This window comes from Equus quagga, chromosome 18 (assembly GCF_021613505.1).
Source record: "Equus quagga isolate Etosha38 chromosome 18, UCLA_HA_Equagga_1.0, whole genome shotgun sequence".
Lineage (NCBI taxonomy): Eukaryota > Metazoa > Chordata > Mammalia > Perissodactyla > Equidae > Equus > Equus quagga.
In genome coordinates this window covers 20847186-20862592 of record NC_060284.1, presented here as the reverse complement: position 1 = coordinate 20862592, position 15407 = coordinate 20847186, and the positions used below count along the sequence as shown (strand labels likewise).

General features: G+C 43.2%; 1 protein-coding gene across 3 annotated transcripts in view; it reads left to right on the top strand.

Annotated features, from left to right (window-relative positions):
* MCOLN2 (mucolipin TRP cation channel 2) overlaps nt 1–14868 on the top strand; it is a 49589-nt gene extending 34721 nt beyond the window's left edge. For all 3 annotated transcript variants that reach the window (XM_046645038.1, XM_046645037.1, XM_046645039.1), the window contains exons 8-14: nt 712–824; nt 1999–2148; nt 3573–3674; nt 3780–3902; nt 10740–10946; nt 12306–12427; nt 14033–14868. In XM_046645038.1, the coding sequence (XP_046500994.1) occupies nt 712–824; nt 1999–2148; nt 3573–3674; nt 3780–3902; nt 10740–10946; nt 12306–12427; nt 14033–14069 (854 nt within the window). In that variant the 3' untranslated portion in view covers nt 14070–14868. The remainder of the gene's footprint in view (nt 1–711; nt 825–1998; nt 2149–3572; nt 3675–3779; nt 3903–10739; nt 10947–12305; nt 12428–14032) is intronic.
* Nucleotides 14869–15407: the final 539 nt, after the last annotated feature.

Here is a 15407-nt window from a genome sequence, read left to right as displayed (position 1 = left end):
TAAAAAGCTGAAGTTTGGAAACCAGCTTGGGAAATAGATTTGTTTTTCTTCTGTTTATGAAGCTGTCTGGAAAATTGATTGCCCTGGGCAAGAGGAGAGAGGGGAAGTGGGACAGAAGCAAGGGTGACATCTGGTGGGATCCTTGCAGTATTTCCAAGAAGTTCTCAGGTTCATTCGCCTCCATACACTTGCCCTCAGGCTTTTCTCTGCCTAGGGGTTGTTTTCTCCAGGTGCAGGAGAAGCTCATTGCACTGGCACTCTGCTAAGAAAGTGCTCAGTAAGGTTGAGAAGCAGAAATGGGGATTCTCAGTGGTGGAGTTTTAGTTTGTTTGTTTGTTTAGTTTGTTCCCTCACTGATAGAGACCTTGATGTTTGAGCTTTTATGTGAAAGAACTTAGAATATGTCAAGTAGTTTTGCCTCTTTTGAATGGAGCCCAAATGGACCAGCTTCTGTTGAATTCTGTTCTACAGTAAATATTTATAAATACATTTTAGGACGTTTATTAAGAGTTTATATGTTCTTAAATGTATAACTAACTCAACATCAGGGAATGTTTTCCCTTATGTGTGGACTTTTGAATGAATGCAGTGTGATTTGTTGCTGATGTTTAAGCTTTCATCATTTCAACTTCTTTCCAGGCTGCCATTTTGTTTGGAAATTATTCCCAGGTAAGGCGTGTTTAACAATTGCATTCTGTTTTTGTTCCTCAGTTCAGAAAAATACCCAGTATATCCTGGTGTTTGATGCATTTGTCATTGTGATTTGCTTGGCATCTCTTATTCTGTGCACGAGATCCATTGTTCTAGCTCTAAAGTTACGAAAGGTAAGAGTGTGTTCGAGTGTTCCCCCTCCCCTCTTGGCTTCCATCCTCAGTTTGTCGAAACAGTGGACCCCTGACTGGTCATCTTGCCCTTTCTGGAGCCCTTGACTGAATGCCTTTGAGCGATGGCCCTCCTGTGAGGCATTAGTCACCCTGCGGTGTGGGGGTGAGTGGAGGCTCCCACACGACAGGCAGGATCAGAGAATTATCCTACTTAAGCCGAGCTAACAAGCACAGGTGCACAGTGGTGACCTCGGAAGCTTTTGAATGCTAGCATAAATGAGATCCTTTTAAAATCAGGCTTATCTTAAGAACAGAGTAATAGCATGTGTGGGTTTCTTCTTTTATCTTCAAATCAGAGTTCATTTTGACAGGGAGGCATGGCAAATGGGTTATAATGAAGCATAAAATACTTAATTCTATTTTTTAAATAGTTTAAAAATTCTCGTCTGAGTTTCATTTTACCTTTTTACCCCCAGGGCTCTTGGGAATATATACTCCAGCTCTCCACAAATCTTATTCTGGTTTATGGCGTGTGTGTCCGTGCAGACTGGGGCCAGGAGGAATAGAAAGCCATCAGAATACCATTTGTGGAGCAATAGTCTACCTTCTATTTTTCTTATTCTTGACCTTTGTCAACTTGTTTTGTAAATATTCACTTTTCTTACCTGCCCCCCAGGTCCCTTGGTATTCTGAATTTGAGGTTGGGGTCCTGGTTCTGCCAAAGTCGGGGTAGGGGACATTGGAAGCTCACACTCTGGAGCTGGACTGCCTGGGCTCCAAGCCTGGCTTAGCTTCCCTGTGCCTCCATTCCTTCCTCTGGAAGACAGGGCCAATAGTGCCTAGTTCACGGGTTGTCTGGTTGAGTGAGTTGATAACATGTGAAGTATTTGGAATGGACGGTGTGTTAGCCATTATGACAGGAGTCTGTTGGAGTTAGAGCATGAGCATTTCATGTTTGGGTTAGCTTAGCAGGCACTTGGATGCTTCTTTCTAGCTGGGGTGGATTATGGGGACAATGTGGGCCATAATCTCCAACCTGGAAGTGGATCCGGCAAGTTGGAAAAGGTAGTGATGCCGAATCATCTTACAGGCAAGAGCACTGTTTCGCGCTTGTCTTCTCCTTCTGGAGGGCAGTGTGGTTTGTAAGAAATGCTTTTTAAAATGTTTGCTGCAGAGATTTCTAAATTTCTTCCTGGAGAAGTACAAGCGACATGTGTGTAACGCCGACCGATGGGAGTTCATCAATGGGTGGTATGTCCTGGTGATTATCAGCGACCTAATGACAATAATTGGCTCCATATTGAAAATGGAAATTAAAGCAAAGGTGAGGGACAACCCATTTTAAGTCTTTTGTTCTTTCTGTTCTTCTGCACGACCTCAGCTACTTTAGGATACAAAATCCTTGTGGAGACTAGTTTGATGCTCATGTGTTCTCTCTCTCACATCCGTAAAGTGGAAGCCTCCTTTGACCTGATTTCTCATGAAGGAAAAATGAGGAAGCTGATGTTCCGTGGAAGATGATATTCCTAGGAATCCCGGAAACTCGGCAGCATCTTCAGAATAGGATCTGAAGCTTGAGAAGATTGGTTGGTTGGGTGGGCTTCATTGTTTTTTTTAAGTTGCAAAAGAAGCAGCTGCCCCATGAATCAACCCTGTCAAGAGCCAGTGGTGCCCATCTGTGACCGATGGGTGCTTTGATGGATGGGGTGAGGACAGGAATATTTGAGTGCCTACTAGGCGCCTGACACTTGGTGTAACTTAGTTGATTTAATCTCAGGACTAAGTCTTGACTCCTCCTTCACCCAACTGTTCTCCCCTCCATGGTATTCTGTCAGTCAGCAAATCTTACCTCCTACCTCCTGACCACTGAAGCACCTCCCTCTGTCCATCCCGACTCCTTCTGGCTTCCTTCAGGCGTCTTCCTCTCTGGCCTGGGCTGCTACAGCAGTCTCCTCAGTGGTGTCCCACCTTCAGCCTTATACCCCTCAGATCCATCCATACAGCTGTCAGAGTCATTTCTCTGGAAGTATCTATCTTGTTGTTACAATCCTTTCTGCCTCTGGGATGTAGTGGTCTCCCTTCAGCGTGAACTCCAGGGCTCTTGTCATCTGGCTCTGCCTTTCTCTCCCGCTCTAGCTCTCACTCTGCCATCAGTACTCATCTCTAGGACATCTTGCTGGCTCTCAGCACTGGACCTCTGTTCAGCCTTTGTCCACTTACCTGCAGTGCTCTCTCCTAGCCTATCCTCCAGGCCCAGCTCCGCTCTGGGGTCAAGCCCATGGGAAGCTCTTTGTGACAAGCTGGGCATTGTGTGGCTCATTGCACTTAGCGTATTAGATTAGAATTGTGTTTGAGTGTTTGTCTTCTCAACTAGACCTAGAGGTCCTTGAGAGCAGGAACTGTGTCAGCACACCATGTTCGAGCTTTCTTTCAAAAGTAGCTGAATGGTATTGTTTGATATTTAACAAACACCCTTAGTTTATATTCTTTAATGCCTAGGTCAGTGGTAAGTACAATTCTACTTCAGGATATTATTTGAATTAAAAATCAGTTCAACCAATTGAAATACTACAAGGAAATGAGAAACACCTTAGGGTTTGTGTTACTATTTTCTTCTTCAGTTTAAAAACTCTTAGTATCACCTACAGAGAGGCAGGCTGTCCATCCTTTTCTGGTCCATTTAAAGTGAGGTTAATAAGCTGAGTGGAGTAGAATATTTTACTCACATGTCTGTTTTTCATTCCTTAGAATCTCACAAATTACGATCTGTGCAGCATTTTGCTTGGAACGTCTACACTGTTGGTCTGGGTTGGAGTCATCAGATACCTGGGTTATTTCCAAGCATATAATGTAAGCATGTGGCATGGGGTAGGACCACTGGGATTGGGATTCATTTCTCCTTTGGGGTCTAGTAAGCCACTTTTTAATTTCCCCCTTCCTGTTGATTTTTTTCAGGTGCTCATTTTAACAATGCAAGCCTCATTGCCAAAAGTTCTACGCTTCTGCGCGTGTGCAGGAATGATCTATCTGGGTTACACGTTCTGTGGCTGGATTGTCTTAGGACCATACCATGACAAGGTGTGTAGCACTAATTCTTCCTTCCACACATCAGGCACTCGAGACCCTTAAAGGTGGGCTTCCAGCACTTACCTTCCTCCCCCTTTTCTCCAGCATGTACCCCTGATGTCAGTAAGCACCTATCTTCGCATCGGTTTTTTCTTTTCCTTTTCAGCATGTTAAAGTGACTTCAGGATATTGAAATGAGAACTGCAAGAGAATAGAGAGCATATTTCACAGTCTGGGATGGCTTGGGGTCACATATTAACCCAACCAATCATCAAATAAGAAACCTTTGGACATGAGATCACTATAATAAAAATGAAAATTAAATGAGGAAAATTAGTAGAAAATCTTTCTAACTTAAAGTATTAGGGTTTTCACCCAAATTAATTGAGGAGAATGAAGGTGGACAGAGACTTCACAGAATGACCATGTCAGGTTTATGATTAAAATGATAACACATCTTGTCTTTGTAGGAAGTTTTGATTAGTGTCATCTTAGTGCCTTATTAAAGATCAGTATCTGAATTAGAAACTATTACTGGGCTTCAGTCAGCATCATAATCTCAGGGACCTCAAAGCTACGTTCAGATGTTCTTGCTTTAAAATGATAAATTTGACTGAAAGATACACCAGGAAATGAAACTAGGTAGGCCTTATTTTCAAACCGAAAAAAGGCAAAAGGAATTATTTTATCTTATAGTTTTTCTTCCGTGGGCCTCTGGCAGTTGGAACAACAGAAACAACAAAAATTAAAATAATAGCAGCTAACTCTTGATGCTTGTGGGTTGGGCGAAGCACTTCTCTTGTCTCTCTCATTTAGTCTTCTCTGCAGCCCAGGGTACTGATATCTTGGCTTAGATGCTCTGCAAGGAGAAAAGAGGTAAAAATGCAAAGGACTGAACTGAAGCTTGTGTAACAGCTCAGCCTTCAGTTTGACCTTGATAGTTGCATTAAACAAAACGTGATCAAATCTGGTTTACAATCCATTCACAAAAAGTGAGCAATCCACAAAGCTCAAACTTTCTGTGTTGTCCAACTGAAATAAATCCTAGTAACTTAGCACTCACTCAGGCTTTCTCCTCGTGAAGTGTTATGTCTAATATGCCCAAAGAGAACTACTGTTTTCCTATTTGAGAAACTGTATAATTAGCAAAGTGACAATTTCTGGGTTAATAATAAATCTTGGTAATCTTATTGCGCTTCCAATTCCATGCCACTGCTTTAAAGATAACTCATGAGTAAAAATTGTTCTTTGATATGATCTCTCTGATCTGGAGAACTTCCTGTCTTGGTGCCCAGAAAAATCGACGTTCTTCTTCCTTACGTGCCTCATGCTCTGACTGCTTCTCCACATTTTTGTCACTAGAGGGCAGTGTTGCACTGTGCTGAATAAATACTGAGGCTGAGAATTTGAGCTTTAATTCCCTGGCTCAAGGCCTCAGGATAAGTGGTTCTATCTCCTTTGCCCTCTCCCATTATTATTCTGCAAGATGCTCGGGTAATACTGCTTGAATTTTACTAACATAGCTACCATTCCCAAGTGCTGTGTGCTGGATAGGTACGGTGCTCAAGTTCTTCACCTCACTTGCTGCGTTAACCTTCCCGGTAGCCCTGTGGGGAAATATTACTATCCTTTTACAGCAAATATCGGTCTTAATATGTCAGCTAATTTTCCTGAGGTGACAGAGCTAGTAAATGGCAGAGATAGTATTCACACGCAGGTCTGCCTGACCCCAATACACAGGCTCTGACCAGCACCCTGTAGGGCTCCTCTTGGTGTTATCTAAGGCAGACCTTACAAAAGAGCATTTAGTTTGACCCAAGAATAGATCTTCTGTGAGACAAGAGCCATGAGTCAGTCTTATTTCTCTCAACGTGTGTCAAGGTTGCCTTGTGCAAAATGATGTTATTGGCTTTGTGAGTCTGACTGCATTTTTATATATTCAGGTCTGTCCTTTTAAAGGATCCGGTGAGAGTAGGATGTTCTGGACCGGCACTGTCCAGTGAAAATATGAGAGCTATGGATGGGAGCCACGTGTGTACCTTAAAATTTCCTAGTGGCCACATTAAAAAAATTAAAGAAACAGATGAAATTGATTTTAATATATGTTTTATTTAACACAATGTATCCAAAATATTACTTCAGCATGTACTCAGTATAAAACATTGAGATATTTTACATTCTGTGTTTTTTGATACTAAGTCTGAAATCTGGTGTGTATTTTCTCCTGACAGTGCATCTCAATTGGGACTGGCTACATATCAAATGCTCAGGAATCACTTGTGGCTAGTGGCTACCATCTGGAACGCTGGACCTCTAGCCTTGTATCTCTCACTTAGCGTAGCCTTCCGTTTCTCCCTTGGTGGAGCAGAGGGGTAAGGGCTATCTCCAGGGTTGCCTCGCAAGCCTGTTTATGGCATCTATTTCCCATCTCTGGCCAGGCTCATATATTGGGGAAATGCAGAGTTGAGTTAGTTCAGTGAATGCACTAGTCACTGGACAGAGAAAACCTTTCATGTGGTGCTGGACTTTTGTGCTTTCCTTCTCCATATTGCTGCTTCTTTGAGTCTGAAGTTAGAAATGTTTACTGCCCCTGCACCCCTCCCCCCAAATGAATCCAGACTCCTAGAATTTTCAGGTTCTGCCAAGTCAGTGTCTGTTGAATCAGAGAACCTGCAGTATTGCCTGAAGCCTTGAAAAGCTGAGCACCACAGCAAGCATATTCCAGGATTTCTAGAATCACAGTAACCTTGGGTGCAGAAACCAGCTCTTTCTTTAAACAAACACTCTAAAGAGGAGGTATCAGGCAAACTAGAATTTTACCCTGCTGTTTGCAGCAAGAGTCCCACATTAGAGCGTCCTGTTTTCCTGTTGGACATCAGATTTTAGTAGTTCAACTGAAGAGAGTAAAGATACAAGACGTGTCCCGCCGATGTGGATTCCAGCGCTAATGGACGTTGGCACAACGCCCTCTCAAATGTCTGGGCGCAGAGACTGCTGATGTTTCATAATTCAAGATGAGGTTTGGAAGAACATTACTTTAATGTGACTTTTACATTTTCAGAGGACTTCTTTACTGTGAGGAATAAATCATGGTCTTGCATCGTGCCCATTTTTCAAATGAGAAAACCAAGACGTTGAAAAATTGCTGGACTTTGCTAAAAAGCTCAGCAGAACCTGCATCACGTCTTCGTGCTCTCGAGGCCTCTAGTTTTAGCCCAGCACCTCTCTAATTCAGAAGGACGTTTAGCCAGTTAACCCATTTTACCTGGATGTTGTGTGGGATTGTTAGCACCAGCTCTTGAAGCAAATTTTTTTGTCATTCTCGGACATAAGCCACTGCAGGTTATGTTTTCATTCCAGTGAAAGTTCTTTTTGGCTTGATCACAAAATTATTTGTGGAACCTACAGGAACTCTTTATGGAAATACCCATTTAATAGTTTTTAAATGTCTCCTGTGCACCAAACGTTGTCGGCTTCTTCTGGACCAAGTTCTTGGAGGGCAGTGATTATGGCTTATTGCTCTTTGCAACCCCTGTGTCCAGCGTGGTGCATAGAACATGGTAGGGGCTCAGCAAGTTTGGTGAATGAATAAGAAACAGAGAGAGAGAGCAGTACCTGCTTTCCAGGGGCTTGTGAGCCCGTGAGAACCAAAGCAATTCCCCATGAATGCAGTCCTTCTAGGCTGGAGGCACATTAGGACCTTATTTCTCCTTATCTTCGATGTTTTTAAAGTTCACTTCTCCTGTGGGTTTTGGCCACTGAAACTGACTCTGATTTGGAGCCACTACTTGTACAAAACGAGAGGGTGTGTACCAGTCACTTACCTTATTGGGTCTCTGCTTTATCCTTTTGGTGGGTTGAAGTCAATCTCTCATGTATAGAGGAGAGGGCGATATAATGGTTGTGAATAACATTCATGTTGAGACAGGTATTGTGTCTGGACTGGTCCTAAGTCACTGCACCAGAAACTAAGGAATGAGTTTGGTATGTATGGACCAACTGGCTGTTTGCAGTTCTGGAACCTGAAGCACAGACCGTTAGGGGTTCTTAAAACCAAAAAGGGAATTGGCCAGTTTCCAAAAGAAACTAGGAGAAATATGAATTATTAATGGTACTGTCAGAGTTGTAATTGATGTCCCCAGAACCCCAGTTTTAACCTCATTGTCTTATGGCTAGTGGAGAGGATGGAAAATACTTACTGAGAACTACTTGTCTTACTGCTAAATAATCTGCATATTGTTAAGTGATTTGCTCAACTAGATGTTCCTCCAGGTCTCTGTGGAGTGCAGCTTTAGTCCAGCTCTTCCGAGTCATTACTGATGCAGCAAAGGCACGGGCACGCTCCTTGCCTGGGGGACGTTTGTGCACTCTCCTTTGGTTACAGACTACCCCGTGCATCCAGCCATGGAGCAGGCAGGGTAGGACATGGTGTTTGCTATCTCGTTGGGGTATGGAGAAGTGTGTGTAAAACTAATTAGAAGACGATCCAGTAGTTTCCTCTGTGGTTCTTACGGACACAGAGAACAGAGAAGAAACTAGAGCTGCCAGGGCAGTCTGTCTCGACGTAGACTTTGAAATAGCCCTTCAATGTTGGCTTTGGACATAGAGGAGAAGAAATACTTGGTGAAGAGAATAAATCCCAGGAGGAAAAGGTGGAGAAATGGGCCTGGTGGTGTGGGAGGAGACACGCACAGGATGTTAATTTTAACAATGAGGAGATAGAATGAGGCCGCGTAAGAGAGGAACTTATCCCAACCTTCTTGGTTTGGATTTTTACTTTGCATCCAGACTTTGTATATTCTTAGGCAAGAGAAATGACCTGAAGGCTATATTCTATGAAGTTTAGACTTTGCTGCAGCTGAGGCTGGACAGTAGAGTTTGCTGTGAAGACTGCCTTGGAGGTTTCTGTAGTAATCCAGACATAAGTGTTGACAAGTGAGTCACAAGTGGAGTGTAAGTGAGTGGATCAGAGAAACATCATAGGAATAGACAGACAGACCTTAGAAGACCAAAGAGAGCGGAAGATTAATCAACTCAACACATAGTTTGAAGTACTTGATTATTTTGGAGTAAATGTTTCTTTGGTAGGAGATTGAAATCACTGTTGGAAATAGGGAAATTTGGAAGGAAAGCTGATTTTCAGGGTGAGGGTGGTGGGAGGTTTTATTTTCTTGCATGTGAATTAGTAGCATGACTTCCAAGTGGAGATGTCCCACAGACATTCATCAGGGACTTGGCCATCCTCAAAGCCACACTGACTAAGTGGACATACAGCCCCCACTGCTAAGGACAGAATTTGGTTCAAAAATATACAGTACCTGTTCTATCTGTGTTTCTGAAAACTGTATTGTCTTTTGCCTATTAGGTCATTGCTGTTCTTTAGATAGAAGTGTTTCACTTTCATCTAGTGTTTAACCCTCTGGCCCTAGAGATATTAGTTTAGTAAGCACCTGCTGTTTGTTTTTGGTTGATATGGCAGGAATTTGTCAACCACTTAAGCCAGGAAGGCTGGGTAAGTGGTTGACTCAAGTGGTGTTCCACTCTGGCCTCTGCTCGGCTTCTGACCCCCACATGGACGCCTCCAACCGACTCTCTCATATCCACGCTTCTGCCCAGCACCTCAAATTCGCCTCATCTGTAACTGAGTCCGTTATCAGTCGCTTCTCTTTGTCCCCTCCCAGGCTTATTCTCTCCTCAGTCTCCTCCTTTTCCCCATCTCACCTGGACTCCTTGCGATCCTGGACTCCTGCGCCCACCTCTCACTAACATCCCTGCCCCTGGGTTTTGCCCTTTTAGATCTTCCGCATGCCACGGTTACCTTTTAGAAACACATGGTTGCCTTTTAGAAACATCATGTCACTCTTCTGCCTGAAATTTTTTACTAGTTTCCAGTTATGGCCTGTATTAATGTGAAGTGTGTAGAAGACCAAACAAGGCCCTTTGCAGTGTGGCACAGACACGCCTCTCTAGCCACTACTGAGGCTCAGCACCCATGTTCACTGAGCGCATCCTTCCTTTCTCCTTTCACCGGTGAACTGCTCAGCCTTCAGGCCCTAGCTCTGCTGGTCACTTGTCTTATACAGCCCACCCCAGCTCTACTGGGTGTTACTATATATCTTGGTTGTGGCCTGTCCACTATTAGCTTGCCTCCCTAGAAGGCAGCAGCTGTGATCATTCATCCTTCAGCACTTTCCCACCTCTGGTAATCTTTAGTTTTTAATGTGCCAAAATTACCCAGACCAGTAGTTGGAAAGTCTACAGTGAAACCATTTGTTTAGCATTTCTCAGGCCCATACTGTGTCTCAGGCACGTCCATATTTGCTCGTGTTGAAGACAACAGCTACAGGTCTTTCAGAAAGCGGTTGGCAGATTGTAGCCTTAAAAATGTTAATCGCTTAGACCCCATAACAGTAAAAAACTGCTTAGAAATGTTGAGTACATTGTTCTTTATAATAGCAAACATTTTTGGGATGTGCAGTGACAGGGAAATAGTTAAATTTGACATTTCCAAGGAATGGTCCGTTGGATGACAAATGCTCTCCAAGTATGAATAACGTCAGACGATGTTAAGTAGAAAAAAAATCAGGATCCAAAATTGTTAGATGATATGACCACAAATATATAAAACATGCAAAGGAAAAAACAGAAATAAGAGGCTGTCTTTGTGAGTGTGGGGGGGTAGTTTTGAATGATGTTTTCCTACTTCTTGTGGTATTCTAGCTGTTTTGAAATGAATGTTACTCATAATAATGACAACAGCAACGACTCCAACGAAATAAGCTAACTAGGTACTTCTCTGCTTTGTAGGATACTATCCCACAAACACTACCTTTTGCTTTCCTCCCGCAGTTTGAAGATCTGGACACAGTTGCTGAGTGTCTGTTCTCTCTGGTCAACGGTGATGACATGTTCGCAACCTTCGCCCAAATCCAGAAGAAGAGCATCTTGGTGTGGCTCTTCAGTCGCCTGTATTTATATTCCTTCATCAGTCTCTTTATATATATGATTCTCAGCCTTTTCATTGCACTTATTACAGATTCTTATGACACCATTAAGGTAACTAATTATCAATACTTGCTGCCCCCAAAATACTGCAAATTCTGTATAGATTGGAACATAGGAAAATGCTACAGTCTTTCTTTACTTAAAATGCTACAGTTTTACTTAGATTTTCAGGTTTTGTAGAAAAGGAACTGTTCAGATGCTGGAGGTTAGTTTTAAATGTGCATTTAGGACATTGCCCCTGGCACCCGGATGAGGGTGGGTTGGTTTGGAGGTGTGGTGGGAAAGAGAAAGGCACTGGGTAAGAATGGGCTGAGTCTGGTAAATCAAGTAGTTGGGCTCTCTGTCTCAGCACTCACAGGTGCACCTGCTGTCCTGGGACTTGGGCTTTGAGTAGTCAGCTTCTGTGGTAAGGGGGACCGCCATCTTGACAACTGTCCAGGTGCTGGCCTACACCCCTACACCCTGGGTGCTACAGCCACTTGCGTGGTGCAGATTTCCTTTACATTGTGAAAGCTAAGGCTTTTGTGGCTGTTGAGCTTCCTACCTGTCCAAGCCACCTGATGCGTCCTGTATCCTTTCAGACTGGGTCCATTTAACTCATTTGTGGCTCGAAGGAAGCTCGGTTGTCTCAGGTGGTGATCCCCCCACAGCACATGGTCATGCTTGGAAAATCCTGTTCCAGGGCCAGTGTCTGAGCGGCCAGGGGTGCCATGTCTGTGCCTTGGGGTGTTGTCCCCTTCTTGAGCCATTCTCAGACTAACTCAGAAGAAGCCAGTCCTTTGGGAGTACTCCTGAACACCTTTTGTATGTTGGGGGAGATTAGTGTTCATGTGGGCTGGGCATGGAGAGAGGCTCCATACTCCTGCCGGTGGGTTCCTGGCTCTGACGTGGCAGTGTCCCTGTGAGTGGGCCATGCCTCGGTGATGTGGTGGATGACCTCACTAAGTGTGAGGCGAGGGGTCTCAGGGTCTTTGTGTCTGCTTGGAAGAACCTACTGCCTCTGCCGACTAAGTGACCAATTTCTATAAAAGTAGAGGAAATAGAGATTACTTCCAGGCAGATTCCACATTGGCAGTGTGGGGAAGGAGAGGTCTTACCTGGTCTTGCAAGGAGCATTAAAACTTCAGACTTTTGACGATTTCCTTCATTGCCCTGATTAACATGCCTCTCTCCTTCCCTGCCCTGGCTTGCTTTCAGCATTTTCCTTTGGATTGTTCTCCGTTCCCATGGTGGCCCTGGCTTGGCCTTCTGGGACTGACAGATTGATTCATCATTGTTAATATTGGTTCTTGGACCTGAGCTAGCAATGTGGGAGGTTTTATATTAGTAAAGGTGGGTTTGGTTTGTTGACTAAAGGAACATTTTCTCATGCTCTATAAGTAAGGTAACAACACTGTGTACTTTTTAAAGAAATACCAACAGAATGGGTTTCCTGACACGGATCTTCAGGAATTCCTGAAGGACTGCAGTAGCAAAGAAAAATGCCAGAAAGAGTCCTCGGCCTTCCTATCCTGCATCTGCTGTCTGAGGAGGTCAGTATTGTGTTTGCTCAGGTCTCCATGCTCCCGAGAGGAGCTGCTCTGCTGCCTTAACAAAGAGTCCATCCGAGGTTAACACTGCACTCCGCAATCAGCTTATTGTGGGAAATAATTCATCTTTCGTTTCTTTCCTTCCACTTTAAAATTGGCTTAGAAATGAATAGTTTCTTATAACACAGGGTAGAAAGCCACATGACATGGTTGAAATCTCTTGGGAATATTAGGAGACTCTTATGAGAAGGCATGACTTATGCCCCAAAAGCCAAGAGGGTGAGCTCTTAGGCAGCCAAAGTAACAAGTCAAAGCTCTTGTTTTTAGAGGTGGAGCTCTGGCAATGCCACAGGCATTTTCCCTTTTCACAACGTGTGGTACAGATAGCTTTGCCCGAGCAAAGCAGGAAACTGGCTCAAGAGGAGGCTGTCCGTGTCCTGTGTTGGAAACATGCAACAGAAGCTCTTCACTGACCAGCTGTGCTTTGCTTGCTATTTGTCAGGACACCTATGAAAATGAAAATGGCCTTGACCTCAGTGGCAAAGCCTCCACCTAGTGATTTGCGGACTAGAATGGGGGTCGGATGACGATAGTTTTGTTAATTGTACCCTTGTCTGTTTTCATCTGAAGTCAGGGGTTGTTAACTCAAAGTATCCCCTACTCATGTTTTTTGAGAAGAATTCTCTAAACTAGATTCCTGAAAGAAGAGGGAAGAACATAATTGCTACTTAAAACCACAGGATGTATTTTCCGTTAATCAATTCATTCCGCATCTTGGGATTTGAAGTGATATGACTGAGCATTTCCAAAGAATGTCTGGTAAATATGAAATGAGGTCTTCTGAGAAAAGTTAAGTTTTTCAAATCACATTTCATTCTCTCAGAGCGTTAAATTGTTGCCATGGAGGCTGGGATAAAGGGAAATTAATTTGCTTAATAAGCAGCTGCCTCCTAAGAGGCACCTTGTATAAGGAAAGTCTCTCATCATTGCTTTTCAAATATGTAGTTAACTGTAAAGAAAAAATATTCCTCAAAGAATGTAGTTGCGAATTCTGGAAAGCAACGCATAGGTTTTTGGTGTTTGATTTTTGGACCTTGGTTAGCACCGCAACAAGCCCCAGGAAGTTGTTAAATGTTTTCTTGCGCAGCCATATGGAACGAGTGAAAGATTTAAGGGGTGGACTAGAAGACTAATTGTTGAGATTGGGTCTGAGTGGTGAGAAGAAAGGAGCAACATCAGCAGATCGTTCGCCAGAAGGTCCACTAAGGGTAGTCAGGAAGATGCCTGGTTTGAAGGGGGATCTGCCCATCAAGAGGAATGAAAGCATTAAATGGAACGAGAAAGTCCACCAAGGAAATCAACTGAAGAACTAAGATGTTGAAAGTTTTGGGAAAAAAAGGGTATCAAAAAATAAAACCAGAAATGGCTGTTACCAAACAAGGTCATGGGTGAAGTTAGCGAGAGTAGTTTTAGTTGAACAGTCAGATCAAAAAGAGCCAGGATCCCAGGGGGGTTTCGATAGACTCTGCAGATATAAACCTGTTCCATCCCAAAGATTTTTAAATTATTGTCCTCCTTTCTCGTTCCTCCTCTCCCTTTCTATTACAGGAAAGGAAGTGATGACCACTTGATACTTATTAACTAAAGTCCTTCTGCTAAAGATAACCAAGTTTCAAGCCTCCTTATCCAGTGACAATGCAGAGGAATCCCAGACAGCTTGGACCAGCACTTCCAAAAATACTGTCTTATTTCATTGTGGAGTGGGAAAGAGAAGGGACTGTCAGCTGGCTACCACCACTGAAGTTCCCCAGTTCCTTTTTATAACCTTGGATGGTGAAGAATAGACAACAGTCCATGACCGGGCATCAGTGCAATAGAGCAGTGATAATGGAATTCTGTCTAAGTCTTTTAATTTATGACATCGTAGTGTTGGGTTGGAAAAAATCACATTTCAGAGTGTGCAAAACAGTGAAGTTTAAAGCTGTGTATTTAAAGATTTGTGTTTATCATCAAATAAGGGTTTGTTTTAGAAGGGATTCTTGGGTTAGAAGACGTTTGTTAATTCATGGTCTCCACAGAAATGCAGTTGCTTGCAATACCAAATTAGACACTCCAAGCTGGAGAACTGTTAAGCCATTTAAAGATCGCACTTAAAACAACAAAAAGACCTCTGGCAGTAGACATCTCTGGGCCTGTTTTCCTGTGGTCTTCTTCTTCAGCATGATATGAAGCAACTGTTGGCATTGTCGGTGGGACGAAGGGGAAACAGGGTCATGTGGATACCTCGTCACTTGCGCTGGTTGATTGTACACACGACAGGTGGAAGGAAGCTTAGCCGTGGTCACTCGTTTTAACAATTGAACTCCACTGTGGTGGGGACTTGCCCTTGTCAAGCAAGGAAAGATGTTTTTTTTTCCCCAAATAAATTTATTTTTATCATACCATATGGAACTACTATTATTTTTTTTAAATGTCATCTCTCTTAACATCTACCTAATGAAGAATTCACATCACATTTCTATTAACTATCTGGTCTCCAAGGGGGTTTTCTCACTTTCTTAAAAACAGTAGAGGAGAGGTGGGGGCTAGTATATAGACATTATTCAATAAATATTGGTGACGATGACTACAGAGATTACGATCACTGCATGCATAGATTTATTTCATACTTGAGCTGTCTCAGGGATCAACTATTTTAAATTTATTGATGAAGAGTAGAATTTGAATTAAGCGCGACCCTCATCCTGGGACTCTCCTTTTTTTCCCCTGCCTCTCCTGGCCACACCCCTGCCAGATTTTCCTTCTTCTGCCCCCCTCTTCTCACCTTTTCTTCACGCTATCTTCGTGTGCTCACACCAAGTCTAGGCCAGGAAGCTCATCCAGTTAATACCATTAAAGTTTGTGAGTGATTCATGTCTACACACAGAATACTTTGCTAAAATTCTCATTTTAGTTACCTTTTTTTCTTACAAAAAATGTCAAG